Source organism: Saimiri boliviensis, chromosome 17 (genome assembly GCF_048565385.1).
Source record: "Saimiri boliviensis isolate mSaiBol1 chromosome 17, mSaiBol1.pri, whole genome shotgun sequence".
Taxonomy (NCBI): domain Eukaryota; kingdom Metazoa; phylum Chordata; class Mammalia; order Primates; family Cebidae; genus Saimiri; species Saimiri boliviensis.
The window spans coordinates 64,346,420-64,370,369 of record NC_133465.1 but is presented as its reverse complement, the minus strand read 5'-3'; the positions used below and the strand labels follow the sequence as shown (position 1 = coordinate 64,370,369).

Genomic DNA, 23,950 nt, shown 5'->3' with positions numbered 1-23,950 from the left:
CAGCGGTCGTCAGGTTCTTGAAGAGTCAAAGGTTCGATAGGGGTCAAAGGGTAGAAGCAAGGGTGGGGTAGGGTCAGGTCAGCTGAGCAGGGTGCTGCTGTGATAAGGGTTTTGGATGGTTCCTCTGACAAGGAGATGGCCAGATAGTGGGGAATCCTCCTCCTCATTCCCCTTAGCTCAGGAGCCTGTTTTCTGAGAAGTGTCCCTGTGGGTTGGGTGGAAACTAGCCTGGGGCCACCTTCATTGTGAGCACCTGCCCAGAATCTCCGCCCTGCAGCCTCAGCTCTTGGCGATCACTTTCTCAACTTCCAGATCTGGCTTCAGGTGCTAGAGGTATAAGGGACCTGGGTCTCTTGTTGAGGGCAGGGCATTTCGCCCTTGAAAAGTCCCTTCCGTGTCACCTAGCCACATGGCATATCCCGGGGCTCAGTGGACCGGTTTTCCCCTGGCACTGGACACTTGCCCTCCAATCAGTTCACAGTGGCCAGATAAGATAGAGCATCTGGTACCAGCCCAGCCTGCCCCTGGGAATCCTGCACCCCACTGGCTGTAAGCAGAGTAAAGCCAGGTCCTCACATTCCAAGCCCAGATCCATTCTGGAACTCACTTTCCTCGCTCCTACAATTACAGGAACTTCCTAGAGGCCTCTGGGCATGTTGGTCTGAGTTCCCACTTTCCCTGGTAAATGTTGCCATTAGGGGGTCCTTAGCCTGCACTGGAGCTTGCAGCCTGGCATGCAGGCACACTAACTACCAAGCCAAACACCTGGCTGGGTGCATCCTCCTTCCCACAGGACTTCTGCACTGCTAGGCCCTCTAGCTAAAGCTACTCAGGCTTGGAGTCACAGGGAGCACTAGATGGCCCTCCCTTCAGTGTACCCCACCCTCCAAGCCAAAGACCCCCCCCCCCCCCAGGAACACCCTGGCTTGCCATTTCTTGCTTTCTACCTATAAGGGGTCCAAGGCCAGAGGACAAAACTCCCAAGGAAGACACGGAGGCTGGAGGGTTTGGAGGAACCAGCTGAATTTCTGAAAGTTTCCTTACAATGGTGGTACCTGGCTCAGGGATGGGCAGGGGTAGCCAAACCCTCCCCCCTACCACCCAGTTCTCTGAGGGTGGGAGTAGGAACAAAAGTTTAAGGCTGAGGCCATGGCCATGCCCTGGATGCAACAACCAGGAAAATCGTTAATCAAGGAAATAAAAACTCTAGACTCTGCAAACATACTGCACTCTTTCAACAACAAAAATCAAATGAAAACAGATACATCAGCCACAGCTCTCAGGATAATGGATGCCCTGTCTGCTGCGAGCTGCAGTTGCTGCAGTCAGAGTTCTTTGATCAGCCCTGAACCCAGTTATCACATGGGGGGGGAAGGGAAGGGGCCCTTTCATCTGGTCCCATGATCCTGGCTTTGTGTAGGTCCCAGTGATGTCCCAGGCTGGGTGGCAAAGGGACACCTGGTAGGATGAGGCACTCAGTGAGGAGGAGGGAGGCAGAGTCTGCTTTCTGACTGGGGGAGGGCAGGAACACATTCACCTTCCCTAAGGTAAGGGAAGAACATAGTTCTCTAGAAAAATCATTTGTCAAGAAAGGGGATGTGGATGCTGATTTGTATGTCGATTCGGGAATAACTGGGGAGAAGGAAAAGGGCGGGGTGGAAGGCTGGCTCGGCCCTGCCAGTCACTGGGTGGCTGGCATCGGGCGCTCAGAGGTTGCTGAAGAGTTCATTTTTCTTGCTCCAGTCCATCTGTGGGGCCCGTTTGCTGCTGCGCTTCTGGTGGGCCCTCTCTTTGGCCACGGCCAGGGAGATGTTGAAATCCAGGATGGGGTCAGAGGAGGAGGTAGATGAGGGCACTGTGGAATCCTGTTTTGGGGGGCTGTCTTGGGAATTCAGCTGTAGGGGGGGGCAGGAAGTTGGAAGTCAGTACCTCATTAGGCTCCCTGGTCCTCAGCCTCAGTGAGGTGGCTCCCTTGGGGCAGTGCCCAGGGAAGCCAGGTCACAAGAACAGAATGCGGCTCAGCATGTGACTTCAAAGGCAGGCTGGTGTGCCAGGAACAAGTGGGGCCTGGGAATCGGCTTCCTGTAACCCAGTTGCCACCCCCCACATGGCTGGCCTACCTCCTCGCTGGTGTCACTGGAGGCGGTTCTCACCAGGGCTGGCCTGGGGCTCTCTGAGGCTGCCTCTGCCAGGGCTTCACGACTGTTCTCCTGGCAGAGAGGAGAGGGGTGTGGGTTGCCAGAGGGTGGGGTGAGGGGGTCCTGAGGAGGGAGGGAGCTCCTGGGGAAGTAGGGGCCTCAGTCTGAGAAGAGGCAGCGCTGACGCCCTGGCCCCACCCCCGATTCCCACTGCCTGAGCCTGCTGGGGCTCCTCACATTCCTTCGAGGATCACAGGGCAGCCTGGTTCTCCATAGGCTGGAGGGATGCAGACCATCATGGGACTGGCTGAACTGCTCTCTCCCTGGCCCTCTCCAAAGTGGCCTTTAGGTACTGACTTGCCTTTTGGGCCAACGACCAGGGAGGGGCTTCTTGGAATGTGGGGACACTGGGGGCCTCATTGCTTGGCATGGGGAGCCCATGTGGTGCTCCCTGAATCTCCTGTGGTCCACCTGACTGGTCCCCTGGATTTGACCCCAGGAATCCTGAAACCCTAACCTTAAGCAGCAAAGACGGGCTCTGAAGGAAGAAGGTGGATGGAAAGTTCTAGATCTGAAGATGAGGTGACAGAAGGTTTAGACCTGGGTCCAAGGACCCTGCCCCTTGCAAAGTACCCTGGCAGGAGGGGAACCTTTGAGCAGACCCTGAAGCGAGTTCCTGCTCTGTGGTCTGACTCTGAGCTGTCCTGTTCCAGAGTGCAGGCTTTGGCTGGGGCGTCAGCTTGGCACCCAGCCCCTTCCTGGGTTCTTCCATGGCTTCAGCTGGCGTCCAGCCCCACCATCTCTTCCCCAGCCTCACCCCCTTCCCTTCTACCCAGGGAAGGGGGGAGGATGGGGCTTTGTTCTTCCAACCCAGACTGGAAGTAGCAGGGGCCCGGCTGCCCGCGGCCAGACACTGAAGCTCTGTTCTTGGGGGGAAGAATGGCCCCTTCTGTATGGTGGGGAGTTGGAGGCGGGGGCTTGTCACCCAGGATGGCGGGCTGCAGAGGGGCCCAGCCAGCCGTCTCCCTCCCGACAGCTTTGGCTCCAGGCAGAGGCCAAGAGGGTTCTGGCAGTTCTGTAGCTTGGAGCTGAGGAAGGAGCTGGTACTGGGAATCCTGAGGTTTCAGCCTTAGGCAGATGGCTATCCTGCCAACCACAGCACCTTCTGACCCCTCTCCTGCACCCCCAGAATTGAGATCCAGAGAAACAGGACCCACCCTTACCTTCTGTATCTCCCCATTGGTGAAGGGCTCAGGCAGGGGACCTAGGTGAAGGACAGAGCAGAGGTAAGTCCAGAACGGGGATGGGATGGAGCGTGGAGGAGGCGGGAGTTGGGTTTGGGCAGATAATTACTTCTTGTCATTTAGGTCAACATCTTAATTTTATTTTTTTGAGACGGAGTTTCGCTCTTGTTACCCAGGCTGGAGTGCAATGGCGTGATCTCGGCTCACCGCAACCTCTGCCTCCTGGGTTCAGGCAATTCTCCTGCCTCAGCCTCCTGAGTAGCTGGGATTACAGGCACGCGCCACCATGCCCAGCTAATTTTTGTATTTTTAGTAGAGACGGGGTTTCACCATGTTGACCAGGATGGTCTCGATCTCTTGACCTCGTGATCCACCCGTCTCGGCCTCCCAAAGTGCTGGGATTATAGGTGTGAGCCACCGCGCCTGGCCAACATCTCAAATTTTTTTGACTACAACCCACTATGAGTACATTTGCCTTATTATTTATTAAAAATTGTTTTGGTAGTGATGAGGCCTTACTATGTTGTATAGGCTGGTCTCAAATGCCTGGCTTCAAGCAGTCCTCCCACCTTGGCCTCCCAAAGTGCCGAGATTACAGGTGTGAGCTAATGTCTGGCCTATGTTTGCCATTTTGAAGACTCAGCACACACAAAGATTTTGTGTAACAAAAGTTTCACAAAACAATACCCTTACTACAGTGCTCTTTGTTATTTTTAATTTCATTTTATAAAAAAAAAAAAATTCTGGGCCAGACGCAGTGGCTCACACCTGTAATCCCAGCACTTTGGGAGGCTGAGGCAGGTGGATCACATGAGGTCAGGACTTTGAGACCAGCCTGGCCAACACAGTGAAACCCTGTCTCTACTAAAAATACAAATACAAAAAATTTGCCAGGTGTGGTGGCATGCACCTGTAGTCCCAGCTACTTAGGAGGCTGAGGGGGGAGAATTGTTTGAACCTGGGAGGCGGAGGTTGTAGTGAGCCGAGACTGCACCACTGCATTGCAGCCTAGACAGCACAGCAAGACTCAGGCAAAAAAAAAAAAAAAAAAAAAAAAAAAAATGCTGGTCTCTATCTACTAAATTGACCTTATGAGGCACTGATGGGTCACAAGGTGTTTAAAAAATGAATTGTCCCGGATGGGGATGAAATTCCAGGATGGCTGCCTAATTCCCACCGAGGAAGCTTGTTAAAAGTACAGATTCCAGGCCGGGTTTGGCAGCTCATGCTTGTAATCCCAGCACTTTGAGAGGCTGAGGTGGGTGGATCACCTGAGGTCAGGAGTTCAAGATCAGCCTGGTCAACATGGTGAAACCAGTTTCTACTAAAATACAAAAAGCTAGCTGGGCATGGTAGCACACACCTGTAATCCCAGCTACTCGGGAGGTTGAGGCAGGAGAATTGCTCGAACCTGGGAGGCAGTGAGCTGAGATGGAGCCATTGCACTCTAGCCTGGGCAACAGAGTGAGACTCTGTCTCAAAAAAAAAAAAAAAAAGTGAAAAGAAAATTAAATCCCAACTCTTGTTAGCCAATCAGGAAATGAAGGGGGAGGTGAAGGCTCAAGGGGTGTGTGCTGGGTGTCCCCTCCCCCAGCCAGTGGGAAACCTGGAGGGGTCAGAAGGAAACAGGTCTGGAGTCACCTTCACTGGGCTCACTCAGGGTAGGGGTCCCACATGGCTTCAGGGGTGGCTGTTCCATCTCCAGGGACTGGTCAGCCTAGGTGGGCTGCTTCTGAACTCTTGGCTTAAAATTCATGGTCATCTTTTCCCTTGTCCCCTGGTCCAGGACACAGCCAGAGATACCTGACTCTCTTCTCCTCCCTTTTGACGCCCACAGCCTTTCTGGGGCAAGGACAGCTGCTGGGACACAGGGATGCTTACTGTCCCCTCCCTATCAGCTCACAGTGGTCAGGGTGAAACCCTGGCAGCCGGAGGGGTGCATTCCTCCCTATGGAGAGAGTGAGGATGCCATCCTGGAGGGACACTGGAGAGGAGACCACTCCCAGGCCTCTCCCTCTTCAGGTCCTTTGGCCAGAGGCTGCAGCCCCTCCAGCCAGAGGCAGGCAGAGAAGGAGGAATGTCTGAGGGGCTAACTGCCTGCGGGGTGAAGGCGTGGGGAAAGGGTGCTGGAGGAAGCAGGGGACAGTATCTCAGGAGCTGAGTGGAATCCAGATTTCAGCTGTATCTTCCTCGTACCAGATCCCTAGAAGCAAGGCTGGGGCTTCTCTGGGCCCTAGTCTCCCCTTCACTGGAGAAGGAGATTATCTGAGTTTCCATAAACCTGGGAGACAAGGGCAAGGCAGTGCCCCATGTCCCATGCCCAGAGCCAGCTAGGGACTTCCAGGGGCCATCCTCTCTTAGTCTAGGAGCCTCCAGGCCTTAGATTAGGGGGCAGGGGACAGGGCCTCCCCAGTGGACTTTTCCAGCCGGGGATCGGAGTCTGCAGCGGGGCCTTTGTGTGAACGCCCTTCTACACAGACAATCTTGAGTCTCCGGGAGGCCCTGCCCACTGCAAAGTCCCAAGAGGTTCCACCCTCAGTATGGCCCAGTGAACACCCCCTGCCCCCTCCAGGGAGCCATCTTCCCAGGGTACAAGTCCAGACCAGGGAGCAGAGCACTGCTTAACCCCTCCCTGCCCTGGTACAGACGCCCTGCCCTGTTTGGCTCTGGCCTGGGCAGGGGGAGGCGCCAGGCCTGGCAGGGTGATGGGGGATGGGGAGTACAGGGGCCCAGGGGCTGAAGGGGGACCCACTACTCTCTAGAGCCAGCAAGGCTGAGTTTCCAAGACAACCTGAGAAGAGGGAGGGGGAGGCACTGGGCCCCTGTCACTGGACTCTGATCTGACCAAGCAAAGGCTGGAGGCCTCCCCGGAGTTAACCCTTTCGACACTGCTCTGAAAGTTTACTGGTGGAGGCAGAATTGGGGGCTCAGGCCTCCCTTTGGGGCTGCAGCTTTGGCTGGGAATCAGCTCTGTCGTCCCTCTGACTGTCCTCCTGCCAGCTGACCCTATCACAAGCCATCCTCAGAAACCCACTGCCACTCCCTATACTAGGCCCACGCTCCCCCAGCCCATACCTCTAGGTCTCCCCTGAAGGAGAGGGAGGGAGCACCCATACCCGGAAGCTGCCCACCCCTCACATGGGACCCAGCAAAGTCTTAGCCCTGGCTCACATCTATGACTTGGGGCCCTCTAGCCAGCATCCCCACCCAGCTTACCATTCAGGTGCTCCTGAGATGGAGTCACTTTGCATTTCTTGAAGAACTCATCGGTTTCCCTGTCCACCACCAGCAGCTTGGTCTCGTCCCCGCCAGCCCTGATGGCGGACACCACGTCCCCGTGCTGCTTCCCCTCCATGCAGACCCCGTTCACCTGCAGGGTGGGGTCGGGGAGGTGTTACGGGTATGAGCCTTGGTTCTGGGCCAGGTAGGTGGAGGAGGGCTGGGTAGGGTCGGAGAGGCACCTTGGTTCTCAACCAGTTTGCAGTTCACAACCTGGGAATACCGACTCCCACTAAGTCTGCAGAGTCCTGGACTAGGCCAGGGGTCCTCCCATTTGCCAAGAGGCAGGACACATGGGAAAGGCCAACGAAAATATCCGGACGAGACTAAACAAACACAGCTGGGAGAGATGGGATGGGAGTGAGCTGGGAGGCCGGGTGGGGCAGCCTGGGTAAGGACTTGCTGTCCGACTTCCCTCTCTGGGCGTTGGTTTTCTCACGTGTAAAATGAGAAGTCTTGGGAGAGCTGATCTCCAGCTCTAAGGTTCTAAGACTGTGATTCTGGGACCTGCCTGAGCATTTGGTTCACATTTCCTCTCCCAGGAGCACAGCGCCAGTGCACTGAATGAGTTTAAGAGTCTAAAAGCCTAACTCGGGGCTGGGCACGGTGCCTCTCGCCTGTAAGCCCAGCACTTTGGGAGGCTGAGGTGGGTGGATCACCTGAGGTCAGGAGTTTGAGATCAGCCTGACCAACATGGAGAAACCCTGTCTCTACTAAAAATACAAAAAATTAGCCAGGCGTGGTGGCGTATGCCTGTAATCAATCCTAGCTACTCGGGAGGCTCAGACAGGAGAACTGCTTGAACCCGGGAGGCAGAGGTGGCAGTGATCCCAGGTTGCACCACCGCACTCCACAGCCTGGCCAACAAGAGCGAGAATTCGTCTCAAAAAAAAAAAAAAAAAAAAAGCAAAAATTAGCTGGGTGTGGTGGTGGGCACCTGTAATCTCATCTATACAGGAGGCTGAGGCAGGAGAATCACTTGAACCCAGGTGGGAGATGACAGTGAGCTGAGATAGCGCCATTGCACTCCAGCCTGGACAACAGAGTGAGACTCCATCTTAAAAAAATTAAAAAGTAGATATATAACTACAAAAATAAAAGCCTAACTCGGGAGTGGGGTTTTGTTACTGCTACCCCCATCTGTGTGTCTGGCAGCAGGGAAGCTCTGGAGGTGGCCCTAGACATCTCCCTGACTAATGGGTGAATCATAGGTGCCGAGTGTGTCTGCTTGGCAAGGAGGAGCCCAGGGGAGAGTGAGGGTAAGAAACGAGTCAATCAGTCCATCTGTCTGTCCGTCCATCCATCTATCTACCACCCTACCTTCCCTCTCATCCACCCATCCACCCATCCACCCAGCAGCTCCAGGTTGGCTGTGCCCGTGGGCTAATGATGATACGATGGCTGTCCCCCCCACCACCGCCCCCGCCACCCCGAGAGCTGCTGCTCTGCAGGGGGCGGGGGCAGTCAGATAGGAAGAGGGCGAGAAGCATCACCTCCACAATGCGGTCCTGGGCCCGGAGCCCTGAAGCTTCAGCTGGGGAGTCTGGGTCCACTGACCGGATGAACTGGCCTGGCTTGGACTTGTCGCTGTGCAGGTTGAAGCCATAGCCGTTGGGGCCCTTCTTCATGGTACAGAGCCGAGGCCGAAGCTCGTGCTGTGGGGACAGGGGAGGGTCCATGGCTATTCCACGATGCCCCCGGTTCTGCCTTCCCTGTCCTCTGCCTGACCCCATCTCCCCCACCAAGGAGGGCTTGCAAGGATGCAAATGTGCTTAGATCTTACAAAGCAATCTGCGAGGGTTCTGGCCCAGGACTCAAGACCTGTATGGACACCCAGCACTGCAGCAAACTGCTTAGGTGACATGGGTAAAACACTGCTTTGTCCAAGCCTCAATTTCCTCTTTTGGCAAATGAGGGCTGGGACCAGGTTAGCTCTCACATGCCTGCCCCTCTGACAGTCTAAGGTGAATCACGTGCTGTGTTGATCAAGCCCTTATCCCTCCCCACTGGTGGCTCAGTCTGGCCCTCCTGGAGAGGAGGCAGAGTGTGGCACCCCTGTTAGCCTGGCTGGGTAGCTGGGGCATGTAACTGAGGACCCCAGCCCCTTTGTACCCCATTCTCTGCAGCAGGGAAGAGGCAGGTGTTTACTGAAAGCTGGCCAGTGTGTTTACAGTAAAGCCTTTTCCCATAGACACGAACTCTGTCTCACCCCCACCAAGCCAAAAGGGAGCCAAAAGGGGCAGATAATCAAAATCCTGTTGTGTGGCACAGCAAGGGGACATGAATAAGACAGGAGGCCATCCTCAGGTGTTCCAGGACCCACCCCCCCACACCACCCGGGGGGCAGAGGTGGCAATGGAAGCATAGAGACCCCAGAGATGGAGGAGCCTGAATGGGGAGGGGACCGAGAAGAGCAGGGCTGGACTAACGGGAGCCCGGGGTGGCTGTGGCCTGGAGGGTGGGACCTACTAAAAGGGCTCATGTGGATTTCTTTTGAGCACTCAGACTCAGCTAAACACAGTTTGGCCGAAGCCTGTGCCCAAGGACTATGCTATGCCCGAGTCCCTGTCCCTCTCCCCCTCCTCCAGGCCTGGTGCAGGGCCACTGACGGCTGTCCAGCCTGTTGGCCCTGGGTTATCACTCAGCACATCAGGCAATGAACAGTGGATAGTCAAGACCCGGAGCCAGGTTCCGGCTCCCCTGCTTAGGAGCTGTGTGACCTGGGGCAAGTCATTTCTGGATCATTCTGACTGTCATCTGCCTCCCAGGGTGCTCTGAGGCCCAGTGAGGTAACTGACTGAAACCTTTTCTAACTGTAAAAACTCTCTGTGCATACCCAGACTTTTCCATTGTTGTGAATACTAATGAATAGTCACAGGAAGCTGGGAGTGAGATTCTGGTGGGGTGGGGGCGTGTGTGCCAGGCTGCTCTGAAACCCAAATCCCCAGCTGGGAGTGGAGAGGTTAGAAGGCACGCACGGGAGGGCTTATGGGCCTCTGCCCCAACTTGCCAGCCCCAGGAGGCTGCCACCATCTGCGGGAGACTCAATCCCTAGCCTTTCCGTCTCTGGGAGTGATTAAAGGGTGACTTTGCCTTCCTTTAAGAGCTTGGGCAGGTCTTTCTTGCTTATATTTCATACCCAAATCCAGGCTCCAGGGCCCCTCACCCCAACAACAAAGGCAGTTAAGTGAGTGGTAAAAAAGTGAGCAGCTTACAGAGGCACAGGAACCCTCAAGTCAGGCTGAATGAAGCCTTCTCTTGCCCTGTTCTCCCCAGGCCCATCCTCTGCCTCACTGCAAGGCCCACTTCCAGCTTGTTCCATTGTCACCTGCTCCAGGCTCACCCCTGGCACTCCCACAGCCCTACGGGGATCTTGTTCCGGGAGTAAGTGAGGTTCTTCTCCCCTAGAGCTAATCCCTCCACAAAGCTCCAAGCCAGAGCCAGGCCCTCCCCCGGGCCGCCTAGTTGAGCAGAAACAGGTCTGACCAGTTGCCGTCACCAGGACAGGCGCAGCTTTTTGCCTTAGCCAGACCGAGCTGCAGGACCTGGCCTGACACCCTGAGAAAGTGTGGGGGGGTGAAATCTCAGGACAGGCAGGGGACAGCTCCAGTGACCTCCTCCAACCTCCCTCCACAGTCCCCATGCTCCCTAAAACCTTCCCATAGCAACGTGGCTGGGGCTTGCCAGCTGTTCTTGAGATGGGGAAACTGAGGCTCAGAGATATTAAGCCCACTGCCTGACATCACACAGCCAGGACTCCAACTCTGGTCTCTGACTTAGGGCCTGTCCTCCTTCCACCACACTGCAGGGTGCTCCTTAAGGATCCAAGTCCAGTATGGGGCAACCCACTGGGAGGTGAGGTGCCACCAGGAGTCGGGCAGTGGAGGGCAGACAGGGACTCTCTCCAGGGCATCGGCTGCAGCCTCTGCTGGAGGCGGGCTGGGAGCTGAAGAAACCACAGCCTTCTTTCCGGGTGCTCAGGGCTTCTCAAAGCTGCAACTACAGCGTGAGCTGGGGGATGAAGCCTAGCGTGGGTGACGGGGCAGGGGCATGGCTGGGCTGGGGACAGGTGGCTCCGGGCACCCACCCCTGTACCCCCCCTCCTGGGTGGCAGGGCAGGGCTGTGCTGGCTGCCTTTGGAATGCCCTGGCCCTGGTCTCTGTGCTGTGGGCTTCCCTTACTGACCCTCATCCCAGTATACCTCCCATGGTGACATATGGTGCCAAAGCTCCAAGTCGTGCAGTTCAAGTGGAAACAGTGGACCCGGCCTGAGGGGTTCAGGTGCCCTCTGTTCCCTTCCCCTGCACTGGGGCCTGCTCCACTGCTGTCTAGATGCAGCTCTGTGGTGGCTCCAGGACCTGAGGGTGGCTGGACAAGGAGATGGGAAGCCCCAGGTAGGCCCCGACAGCATTTAGACAGCTCCAGTGTACCTGCAGAGCCTCCTGCCCAAGTCCCTAGAGACTCCCTCCCCTCGAATGGGGAGGGGGGTTCCCACTCTCCCAGGGAGACCAGACTTGTTCCTCCTCACCCCTCCTCTAGCAGGAGCCTCCCAGCTGTCTCCAGGAGGCGTCAGTGCCAGCTGCTGAGTCAGCCCATCAAGCCAGCCCATCCCAGCCTGGGTGGAGGCTGGGACTGGCAGGAGGAGTCCCTTGGGGCAGGCCCCCTGGGGATCTGTGGGGCCTGGCCTGTCCAGGCCCAGCACTGGGAGGAGACGATGGGGAGGGGCGGGCACCTGGGTCAGCTCAGCCACCATTGCTCCTGGACCCTTACCCCAGGAAGCTGGGGCAGGGTTGGGTTCTGCCTCTGGGGAAAGGGGGCAAATGGGAATGATGTTCAGGCATACTGAGCTTGGTGTGTGGCCCCCAGGAGCTCAGGAGAAGCCAGCTATAGGGGAGCCCAGAGCATGTTGGGAGGAGGAGACTCAAAAAGAACACAGCTCCAGTGAGTTCCAGAGGGCAAGTGGGACCTCCAGTGACGACAGCCCGGGAGACCCAAGCTCAAGACAAAATCAGGATCTGCTCAGGGAGGAGACTGGCAGAGAGCCAGAATCGACAGGAGGGAACATGAGGCCATAGCAGCCTGTGGGCAGCACAGCTGGGCTGGGGTGGCCCAGGGCTAGACAGGCTGGGGACTCTCACCTTCACACAATGTTGACTGGCTTTCCAGAAAAGACCCTGCCAGGAGAGCTGCCCCCACACGCTTCTCCTGGGGCCTCCTCCACCCTCAGGCTGCCTCCCTTCAGCTGTCCTCCCCCAGGGACACTAGCCCCACCCCAAGTGGCCGCCCCATCACCTCCACCCACGCAGCCCAGGGAGCGGATGGCGGGCACGGAATTCAATAGGCGCCACCAGCAGCCACCTGGAAAGCTGGGGAAAGATGATACCCTAATCCCAGTGACCGTCTCTGGGGAGCAGGCCCAGGCCCGCTCCCTGCTCCTCCTTCCTCCCTTCGGGGAGAGCTTCGGGCGCCTGGGGGCCAACACCCCAGGAGGCCCAGCCCCTCCCTGGCTGATGCCATGGTGATGGGCCCTACAGAAACAGCCAGCCTGCTTCCTTCAAGCCAGCCAGCTAGGGCCCCCGGAGGAAATGGGCTGGAGAAATAGGAAGACCCCCAGGGTGTCCAGGGGAACAACAGAGGTAACCCCACCTCTCAAGACTGCCCCTCCTCCAGCCCAGGACTCCTGTTTATGCAAATAAGACCAGTGCCCTGCTGCCCAATACAGGAATATCAGCCCCAACAAGAGGATGGAAGGACGCAGGATGGTGGGAGCAGGAAGGAGTCCCGGCTATTCTTGGGGGCTGGGATGTGTGTGGCAGGCCTATGTTGGGGGTAAGAGCCATGGCTGCTGTGGGAGGCAGCTCAGTTTGTTCCACAGATTCTGGAGACAGGGCTGGGCCTGGTGCTGGCTCTTCAAGGAAGCCAGGATGGAGACAGCTGGCCTTGCCTAGGGTGCTGTGTGACGGGCAGCCTGGGGCAGTGGGAAGTGCTGAGGGGCTCCGAGCCAGTGTCCACACCTCTAGGCAGAAGGTGTCTTCTCCCCACCCTAGGTGAGGTGTCATGGGCTTGGCTGCCACTGGCCCCCTGCCCAGTGGCCCTGATGTCATCTCACTTTACCCTATGGGACCCCCTTCCACCCCCACAGCCCTCCAGGTCTGTGCAGGCAGTGGGGAATGTGCACGCCTCCATTTCCAAAAAACGTCGCTCACCATTTCTAGCCCTTGATCTCTGCCTTCCTATTTCTCAGCGGGAAGAGCTTTCTCTGGAGTCTGGTAGGGTGGGAGCCAGGAGGGAGATATAAACTAAAGTGAGGGCTGCTGGTCTGACAGACACCCCCGGGACTCAGGGATCCTGAACCAGGTTCTCCCTCTGGCTAGTAACCTTTTCTCCCTGTGGAGACCCACAGGGGCGGGAGGGGGCAGAGTCTGGCTCACACCTCCCCAGGGCTGGGCAAGCCTGGGATGGAGCAGGCTGGTACCTGGGCTGCGGCCTGGCTGGACACCATCCAGGGCTGGCTGCCGCATGCCTTCCCTCCTGCATCTCTCCTCATCCCTCCCCCTCCCAGAAGTCTGTGGATTTAACGCCTAGGGGCTGTAGAGGCTATGTAAGCTCAAGAAACTGGGGCTCAACGCTGAAGTAACAAATAGCAGCTGCCATTTACTGAACACCTACTGCATGCCAGACACGGAGCTAAGGGCTTTAAATGTATTTTCTTAAGGAGCCAGTTACAGTCCTACAAGGTAGGTATTATTTCTAGCATTTCACAGAAAAGGAAAACCTAGCTTCAAGAAGCTGGAGTCAGTTGCTCAAGTACACATGGCTGATAGGCAAAGGGAGGATTTGAGCTCAGATTCAGAGCAGCGCTGTCCAGTAGATATATAATGCCAGCCATGTGTGGAATGTAGGATTTTCTAGTCATCGCATTAAAAAAGGAAAAATAGGGTCGGGCCCGGTGCCTCACGCCTGTAACCCCAGCACTTTGGGAGGCCGAGGCGGGTGGATCATGAGGTCAGGAGTTCAAGACCAGACTGGCCAACGTGGTGAAACCCCACCTCTAGCTGGGCATGGTGGCTCATACCTGTAATCCCAGCTACTTGGGAGGCTGAGGTAGGAGAATTGCTTGAACTGGGACACGGGAGGCAGAGGTTGCAGTGAGCTGATATTGTGCCACTGCACTGCAGCCTGGGCTACAGCAGAGCGAGACTCCATCTCAAAAAAAAAAAAAAAAAAAAAGGAAAAATAGGTCAGGTGTGGTAGCTCATGCCTGTAATCCCAGCATACTGGGAGGTTGAGGCGGGCAGATCACTTGAGGTCAGGAGTTCAAGACCAGCCTGGCCAACATGGTGAAACCCTATCTCTACTTTAAAAAAAAAAAAAGGCGGGACGCAGTGACTCATACTTGTAATCCCAGCACTTTGGGAGGCAAAGGCGGGCAGACTGCCTGAGATCAGGAGTTCGAGACCATCCTAAGCAAAATGGTGGAACCCTGTCTCTACTAACATACAAAAAATTAGCCAGGCATGGCGGCTTGCGCCTGTAGTCCCAGCTACTCAGGAGGGTAAGGCAGAAGAATTGTAAGAACCTGGGAGGTGGAGGCTGCAGTGAACAGAGGTGGCACCACTGCACTCCAGCCTGGGTGACAGAAGGAGACTCCGTCTCAAAAAAAAAAAAAAAAAAAAATTAGCTAGGCATGGTGATATGCACCTACAGTTCCAGCTACTCCGGAAGCTGAGGCAGAAGAATCACTTGAACCTGGAAGATGGAGATTGCAGTGAGCTGAGACTGCACCACTGCACTCCAGGCTGGGTGAAAGGGTGAGAGTCTGTCTCAAAAAAAAAAAAAAAAAAAAAAAAAAGCAAAAATAGCTGGGCGCAGTGGCTCACACCTATAATCCCAGCACTTTGGGAGGCTGAGGTGGGCAGATCACAAGGTGAGGAGTTTGAGACCAGCCTGACTAACATGGTAAAACCATCTGTAGTAAAAATACAAAAATTAGCCAGGCATAGTGGCGGGACTCTGTAATCCCCAATACTCAGGAGCCTGAGGCAGGAGAATTGCTTGAACCTGGGAGGCGTAGGTTGCAGTGAGCCAAGATCGCACCACTGCACTCCAGCCTGGATGACAGACTGAAACTCCATGTCAAAAAAGAAAAGAAAGGAAAAATAATAGAATTTAATATTTTACTTAACATAATGTATCCAAAATATCGCGTCAATGTGGAATCCATTTTTTTTTTTTTTTTTTTTTTTTGAGACGGAGTTTCACTCTTGTTACCCAGGCTGGAGTGCAATGGCGCGATCTCGGCTCACTGCAACCTCCGCCTCCTGGGTTCAGGCAATTCTCCTGCCTCAGCCTCCTGAGTAGCTGGGATTACAGGCACGCACCACCATGGCCAGCTAATTTTTTGTATTTTTAGTAGAGACGGGGTTTCACCATGTTGACCGGGATGGTCTGGATCTCTTGACCTCGTGATCCACCCGCCTTGGCCTCCCAAAGTGCTGGGATTACAGGCTTGAGCCACCGCGCCCGGCCCCATTTTTAACAATTGAGCTATTGTACATCCTTTTATTTGTACTATGGCTTCAAAATTTGGTGTGCATTTTGCATGTGGACTAGCACACCTTGAGTGCTTGGAGCCTCATGAAGCTGGTGGCTGTCATCCAGACAGCACAGACCTAGAGGTCTCACCCCCAGTCACTGTGCTGCCTGAGACTGCCCCAAACCCACTCCTCTAAATCTCCACGGCCACTGCTGTTCCCCTGACCTTAACACAGGGAGAGGCTGCAGCCTTTGTCTTGGAGAATTCAGAGTGCTCAGCACCCAGCAGTGAGTGGGATCTGAACCTGGCCAGTGTTTCTCGTGTGTTCCCACACCAACCCAAGATGACCTGGACCTCAGGGAGTCTGGATCACTCTTGGGCTTTTCTAGGGCGCAGGAACCTCAACATTGCCTAGGAGTCTGGGGACGTGGTGAGTTGTCCTACCATGAGGGGAAGGCTTCAGTCAACAGTCAAGATCACCCTCGAGGGGGGCTCTCTGTGCAGGTTCTGGGGGGTGAGGGTGGGGGGAGATACTTGGTTACCAGATTCCAGACTGACGTATCACATCACATGAGAAGGTCTGGGGCAGGAGCCTGCTCCTTCTGGGCTGAGGCACTGCAAGGATGCCCTGCTGGGGACAGGAACACCTGAAAGCCCTGGACCCTTGCAGGAAGCCAGTTCAAGCAGCCCGAATTTATGCCTGTGTGATGGTCCAGCTGTGCCTGAGAATATGATGGGCAGAAACACCTAGCAGAGTCAGGCATCAAGCACAGCCTACTCATGTGGCCAAATGGATGTGCAGGCATTAGAGTCAGCGGGCTGGGTTCCAAGACACATCCCTGTGCTGTCTGGGAAGAGTCAGTAGCTGAGAGTCCCAGGACCCACCACGGCCACCTTAACTAATCAAGCCTCAGCCTCCATAGGCAGGGAATGGGGCCAGTATCTGGCTCACTGGTGGTCATGTGGATTAAATGAGACAGGCAGGGTTAGTACTTAGCACATTGCTAGACACAAATAGTAGCTATCATGTATTGAACTTACTGTCAACCTACAAAATGGAGAAAACAATAGCTAATTTGTCTGGGGGAATCAATGAAATGTGTATCAGCTGGGTGCAGTGGCTCATGCCTGTAATCCCAGCACCGTGGGAGGCCAAGGCAGGCAGATTATCTGAGGTCAGGAGTTCGAAACCAGCCTGGCCAATGCGGTGAAACTCTGTCTCTACTAAAAATACAAAAATTAGCAGGGTGTGGTGGTAGGTGCCTGTAATCCCAGCTACATGGGAGGCTGAGGTTGCAGTGAGCCGAGATCGCACCACTGCACTCCAACCTGGGCCACAGAGCGAGACTGTTTCAGGGAAAAAAAAAAAAGAAAGGCATATCAATATCTTTATGTCATAAATAGAGTGCCTAAAGGCACACTACAAACCCTAGTTTCCTTCCAGGTAGGGCCACTCTATCTTAGAGCAACAGAAGCAGAGGCTAACACTTACTATTGGAGTCTAGAGCTCTGGTTTCTCCCTATAAAGAGCACTGCAGCACCAACAAGACCTCGGCTGAGTTTCTTATTTCTTTTTTTGGAGACTGAATCCCACTTTGTCGTCCAGGGTAGAATGCAGTGGCGCGATCTCGGCTCACTGCAACCTCTGCCTCCCAGGTTCAAGCAATTCTCCTGCCTCAGCCTCCCGAGTAGGTGGGATTACAGGAACCTGCAACCATGCCAGGCTAGTTTTCGTATTTTTAGTAGAAACGGGGTTTTGCCATGTCGGCCAGGCTGGTCTCGAACTCCTGACCTTAAGTGATCCACCTGCCTTGGCCTCCCAAAATGCTGGGATTACAGGTGTGAGCCACCATGCCAGCTTGAGTTTTCTTCTTTGTTTTTAAAGATGGGTTTCACCATGTTGGCCAGGCTGGTTTTAAACTCCTGACCTCAGGTGATCCATCCACCTTGGCCTCCCAAAGTGTTAGGATTACAGGCGTGAGCCACTGTGCCCAGCTTGTTTCTTTTCTTTTTTTTTTTTTTTTGAGACGGAGTTTCGCTCTTGTTACCCAGGCTGGAGTGCAATGGCGCGATCTCAGCTCACTGCAACCTCTGCCTCCTGGGTTCAGGCAATTCTCCTGCCTCAGCCTCCTGAGCAGCTGGGATTACAGGCATGTGCCACCATGCCCAGCTACTTCTTTTGTATTTTTGGTAGAGACGGGGTTTCACCATGTTGACCAGGATGGTTTCGATCTCTTGACCTTGTGATCCACCTGCCTCAGCCTCCCAAAGTGCTGGGATTACAGGCTTGAGCCACCGCGCCCGGCCGAGTTTCTTATTTCTTTAATTCCCTGCCCCACTTTCCCAAGGACCACTGAGATGGAAACTCTGGGAAAGGGGAGGACCCCATTTAGACATACGGAGTTTCTTGAGAAGGAATTCCCTGTTCACTCCCTCCCCTCCCCCAACCTTTTTTTTTTGGTAGAGACAAGATCTCACTATGTTGCCCAGGCTGGTCTCAGTCTCAAACTCCTGGGCTCAAGCGATCCTCCCACCTCAGCCTCCCAAAGTGCTGGGATTATTGGCACAAGTCACTGCACCTGGCCAGGAAGCCACGCTGTAACTCCAAGATAATCATCTCCAGAATTACTGAGTTCACAGGAGCCTGAAGGTGGGAACCAGGGGCTACACTGGCCCGCAAAGAAAGAGATCCCAATACACAAACAATTACATACCCTGTCCATTTAAAATACAAACACCCTGCAGCTCAATCTCTGTTCTGCCCTACCAGAGCTCCAACTTGGTTGGTGTAAAACAGCCTGGCCACCGTGGGAAAGAGGTTGATGGCCCTTGGCTAACTGTGTGCACCCAGCCACCTTGCTCCCTGGGGTGCCTGCTCTCCTTCTCTGGGATCAGGGTCAGGGCTGGCGGGAGCCACCCCGAGCTGGGCACTTTCATTTACACACCTGTCAGGTCACTGAATCTTCCCAATAACCCTGCGGGCAGTGCCTTTTGCAGAGGTGGAGACTGAGGCTTGTGAGGAAAAATGAACTCCCAGGATCCTGGAGCCAGCACATGGCAGAGCTGGGATTCAAACACTGATCTGCCTGACCCCAAAGACCAGACTTTTGGCTTTCTAGTTTCCAAATGAAAGCTGCTAGCAGGCAAGAAAGAGGAGTGCGTAGGTTCTATCTGGAACTCCAATCTCCGGGTGGGGTGGGATGAGTTGAATGAGGACAAAGATCCCTGACAGTTGTTATATATTCATTCCTTAATTCAAAAATTGTTTTTGAGAGCCTCCCTACCGTGTGCCAAGCACAGCACTGGGGACAGAAGCACAAATAGGCCACAGTTGTTGCTCTTGGGCTTACCATGTAGTGGAGAAAAAGGACACAAACAGATGATTAAAATGTCATGTGTTCAGAGCAATAAAAGATGTAAGGATAAAGAGGAGGCAGAGGCTGAAGCTGACAGATCACCTGAGCCCAGGAGTTCAAGACCGGCCAGGGCAACATGGCGAAACCCCATCTCTACAAAGAATTTAAAAATGAGCTGGGCATAGCGGTGCATGCCTGTCGTCCCAGCTACTAGGGAGGCTGAGGTGGGAGAATTGCTTGAGCCCTGGAGGTCCAGGCTGCAGTGAGGCAAGATCGCCACACCAGTCCAGCCTGGGTGGAATCTGTCTCCAAAAAAAAAAAAGTGAAGGAATGGAAGTGCTAACTCTGCCTACTGGATTAAGGACAGGCTCCCTGGGAGGGGACAGGAATGTCAGGGTGTGAAGGCTCAGAGGCTGGAGGGGAATTCAGACTCTGGGTGTGGTTTCAGGGGTAGGAGGCAGTGGTGAGAACAGGCTGCCGGATGGAGAAGGGCCATGGAACAGTATAGAACTCTTTAAGAAAAAAAAAGAAAGAAAAGAAAAATTTAATAGAGCCAGGGTCTTGTCATGTTGCCCAGGCTGGTCTCAAACTCCTGGGCTCAGGCAATCCTCCCACTTCAGCCTCCCAAAGTGCTGGGATTGCAGGTGTGAGCCACCACACCTGGCCACAACATAGCATTCTTAATCAACAGTGACTATCGATTGGCCACTGACTGGGTGGGTGCCAGGCTTGACCACAGTGGCACCTGCCCAGTTAGGCAAGCTGACCCAGCCAGCGCTAGCTGCCCCGGGAGAAGTGTGCAGTGATCATTGTGAAATATGTATTTATTCCATTACCAACTGCAAAGGCTGGCTGAACCTGCACTCAGTGCCAGGCACTGAGCTGCTTACTTTACACACAGCCTCGTGTCATTCCGAGGTAGCTGCCATCACCCCCAACTTACACAAGAGGAAATGGAGGCTTGCAAAGTGAAGTAACTTGGCTCCACGTATTCCGCCTAGTACAGCTCAGCTGGCTCAGGCCTGCCCGGCCGGCACTATGAACTCAGGCTCAAGGGTTTAGGTCTCATCCTCTGACTGGTGGTGAATGTGGGGAGGAGGGCTTTAAGCAGGGGAGCGCCAGGGCGGGTACCGCTGCTCCTCTCTCCCCATGGGGCATGTGGGGAAGGCCATGTGCAAAGCCGGTGGGCAGAGCTGGAGAGCCACTTCCACCTCCTTAGGCCTGGACTCCCCAGCAGGACGGCCAGTGCTACAGGCACTCCTCAGCCTCTGTCCTGAGTGGTTCTGGACACAGCTGGTCTTCCCAACAAGAGGCCGCCCAGCCAACCGCTCTCTGTGCCACGCTTTTCCACTGAGATATTCACTTAAGAGCTGACCAAGATAAGGGAACAGCCCCACCTTGCACACAGATTCAAACGAAAACAAACTGGCAAACCTCAATTTGATGCTTTATGTAGGAAAGAGATGCGTTTTAGAAAAAAGAACTCTTACAATGTTTGTTAACATTTTTTGCAATAACCGCATGGGCCATCTGCAGGCTCAACACACAGAACGGTGGGATTTTCTGCTAGAGGGACTCTGTGGTGCTGACTGAGTCAGTTTGAAGGAGCCGGGATTCAAGTGTCTGGGCAGGGCGGAGTGCAGCTCAGCACTGAGGAAGGGGCTCGAGTACCTCACATTTCTAAAGTTCTAGAGAAGGCAGGCATCACACCATCCAATGCCTTCACCTCACAGAACCAGAGCTCAGAAATCCTGGGACTTGGCTGGTGATAGTGTCCCCAGGATTTGCTGGTGGCTCTCCTCTCATCTCCTGGTCTAAGGAAGTACACACAAATGTAGGTGTCCCCCGAAACCTGCAAGAATCGGATTCTGTGCTTGCCCAGGAAGCTCAGAGCCACTGCTTTTGAGTGTGAGTGCTACGCCCAGCCTCCACGGTAGCCTCCCAGGCCCTCTGGCACCCAGCAGCATAACCAAAAGGGCAAAGGGAGGAGCTGAATGAGACTGCAACTTGTAGTAGGGGTGGGGGTATTTGTGTGAGTGCCAAAGTCCAAAAAAAAAAAAAAAAAAAAAAAGACTGTCAAATCGATCCACGGACTCAGCTCAAAGTTCACACTGGATTTCTCCCTGGGATTGGAGATCACTGGCCCTAACCTCTGGTGTCAACCCCTTCCTTGCTCCGGGTGCTCCGATCCCTTCCCCCTCCCCTCGCCAATGCCAGCTTGGCAAGGGGCAGGAAGTGGGAGCCTGGTGGCCCTGGCATCCCCAGCACCCAGCTCTGGCTGGACAGGCCTCTGGTGACCTCGCTTCCACCTAACCAGTTGATCCCCTAGGGCTTTGCCTTCCACCTTAATGCTGAACTGTGTGGTCTCTCTATCCACGGAGGATCCTCCTGGCCCCACGGACACTCCCACAACACACTGCCACCAGGGAGAGCTGGTGCAAGTTGAAGGGGCCCTAGGAGAGGCTCAGGCCCTGCCCTCCAGTGTGCACCCGAAGCTTCCCCACTCCTCTCTGGGGACAGGAGGCTCAGCACAACTCCTGTTTTGCCAGCTGCCCCTCCTGCAGCTGATCCAAAATGGGATCCCATGGGCAAACACGAAACATGGGCAAAAAGCAACCAGCCTGCTGGCTGTGTGGGCACCAGAGTGAGCGTGGCAAGGCCAGGGCAAGACCACCAGCTCGCCGTGTGCCTCAGGAGCTCTCTCCCCTCCCCCCAGCCATCTTCCCCTCCTACCAAGGTCTCCCCCTCCCCTCCCTGACACAGGCGCTTACTCCTCACATTCCTGAGAGTCGTAAATCCTCCTGGGTGCCAGAACCACCACTCAGAGATGCCTTGGCTCCTCCTCCCGCCAAGCACCCCCACACAGCCCTGAGATGGTGGGGCTTCTCTCCCATGGAAGTTAAACCGGACTCCGGGAGAACGAAGTCCAGCAGGACCGAAGCTGATGGCACACACCGGCAGGCTGCGGGAGGGCCTCCTCTCGCCAGGGCTCCGCACAGGAGGAAGGCTATTCCTCTAGCTTTTGAAGTAGGGGTAGTGGACGAAGCTGGCACCTCTGGGGCGGAGATTCCTTCCTCCCGAGCCCATCTGCGGACTGGGGTGAACAAGGAGAGGGCGCCAGGGAGGGGCAGGATTGGGGGATTACGAGCAGACACTCACAGACCTGAGGGAAGAGCGACTGGGTTCCCCTGCGCCGCCCTCTCAAAGGCCAGGGAACAAGAGGTGCAGGTGGCAAAGGCGCTCAGGCTCCCAGGACAGCCAGGGAAGGAGAAGAGGTCGCGGGACGCAGCCCCAGGCCTGCCTAGGATCTGCCGGGGCGCCTGGTCGGCGGGCGGAAGCGGTCTCCCTCTCGCAGCTAAGACTTTCAGAAAGACGGCGGCGGGCGCGGGGCTGGACGGCCGGGGCGCCTGGGTCCCTCCCGATCCCCCTCCAACCCCATTCCAGCCGGCGCCGCCCGGGCCCGGCTTACCTGCTCCGGGTGGCTCTTGTCGGCCTCGCTAGGCTCATTTTCGTTGCCAGCCCCCTGCGCCTCGGCGGCGGCCGGCGACTCGGCCTGCCCCGGAGCTTCCTGGGTGCGCAGCAGCTCCTCGCGGACCTGGACGCCGAGCTTCTGCAGCTGCTCGTCCGTCTCGGGGTCGACCACCAGCAGGCGCACGGCATTGAGCGCGGCGCGGATGCGACTCACCACCTGCTGGTGGGTTTCCTTCTCCACGTTCTCGCCGTTCACCTCCACCAGCCGGTCCCCGGCCAGCAGCCCCGCCTTCTCGGCCGGCGAGCCGGGCTCCACCAGCCGGATGTACTGGCCCACCTTGCCCTTCTCGCCGTGTAGGTGGAAGCCGTAGCCGTTCGGACCCTTCTCCAGGCAGCATAGCCGGGGCAGGGGCGCCCCGGCCGCCGCGTCCGCGCTCATCTCGCCCTGCGACGGCTCAGCTGCGCCACTCGGGGTTCCGTTGGGGACGGGACGGCTCAGTCCTTCTTCCCGCCCAGAGAACCGGCAGCGCGGCAGGGAAGCCCAGCACCGCGGGACGGGCGAAGCGAGCAGGTGTCCCGGGAACCGCCGACCGCCTGGAGTCTTGGGAAGAGGACCGAGGAGCGCGGACCAATCCCCGCCCCGCGCGGCGACTGAGCTTTCCAGAGTCCGCCCAGGCTTCTTACCCCGGGGGCGGGGCCACGCAGAGGGTGTGGGACTCCGCGAGCCAATCGAGGGCCGCGGGTCGGGGCGCTGCGGCCGGGTGAACGGCGCCGGCCAATGGAAACGCGCGGGGCGGGGCCTGTGCTCGGCGCGGAGCCCAGTGGCGGGCGAAGACAGAGAGCTCAGGAAGTGGAAGTGTTTGTTGCCGAGCGGCCGGCGCTGGGGCGGCAGGGGCGGGGCCCGCTCAGTTCTCGGTTCTGGGGGGTGAGGCCCGCCGGCTCCGGCCTGGTTTCCCCTACCTGTGGCAGGGGGTGAGGAGAGACCCTCAGGTAAAGGACCCTAACTTTTTTTTCCTTTCTTTTTTTTTTTTTTTTTGTTTCGAGACGGAGTCTTGCTCTGTCGCCAGGCTGGAGTGCAGTCGCGCGATCTCGGCTCACTGCAGCCTCCGCCTCCTGGATTCAAGCGATTCTCCTGCCTCAGCCTCCCGAGTAGCTGGGATTACAGGCGCTCGCCACCACGCCCGGCTATTTTTTTGGTATTTTTAGTAGTGACGGGGTTTCCACGTGTTGGCCAGGCTGGTTTCAAACTCCTCACCTTAGGTGATCCGCCCACCTCGGCCTCCCAAAGTGCTGGGATTACCGGTGTGAGCCACTGCACTGGCCAACGCTTTAACAGCTTGTAGCCAAAGCATGGGTGCAGCTCCGCTTATGGGGGAGCGGCTGTTGCCGGGGCAACCGCTCCCGCGGGGCAGCGAGCACCAGGCAGTCTTGAGAATTAAGACTGAGGGCCTCCTCGGACCCTACAGAGTTGTTTGAATAACATTTTTCCGTTTGTGGGAACCCTGACCCTAATCCCCTTTGCACTGTCCCAGGGCTCGCATAGAGGAGTGCAGGTTCTGATCCCTGCTTGGGAAGGTGCAGAGGTGCGGGCTCGGTGGAGAGCCTGGGACCTCGAGGGGCAACTCACTGAAGACAGGACACCTAGGGCAATGGCGTGGGCTTTGGTGTCAGCGTTTGGCTAGGGAGGTGGGATGGAGAGAGGCAGAACAGACTCAGGTATTCAACCTCTGGGTACACTCCACAGGGAACAGAGCCTTGGTTTTTTTTTTTTTTTTTTTTTTTTCAACAGAGAAAGAAAAATGGTTAGGGCTGTAAGATAAGCCTTCTAGCTCCCTCTTGCCAAAGAGAGGCTAGTCACAGAGGTAGGGAGACAGTTTGTTAAGGGGGAGCTGACCCTCAGGAGGATGGAATGATTTTGGCAGTGAA

General features: G+C 55.9%; 1 protein-coding gene across 1 annotated transcript; it reads right to left on the bottom strand.

The window, feature by feature from the left end:
- Positions 1-1,212: 1,212 nt before the first annotated feature.
- Positions 1,213-22,687, bottom strand: NHERF1 (NHERF family PDZ scaffold protein 1). Its single transcript, XM_003931760.4, has 6 exons — positions 22,023-22,687; positions 8,155-8,316; positions 6,599-6,752; positions 3,362-3,402; positions 2,121-2,210; positions 1,213-1,895 (listed from the first exon to the last, which is right to left on the bottom strand). The coding sequence occupies exons 1-6, from the start codon at positions 22,461-22,463 to the stop codon at positions 1,707-1,709; spliced, it is 1,077 nt and encodes a 358-aa protein (XP_003931809.1). The 5' UTR covers positions 22,464-22,687; the 3' UTR covers positions 1,213-1,706.
- Positions 22,688-23,950: the final 1,263 nt, after the last annotated feature.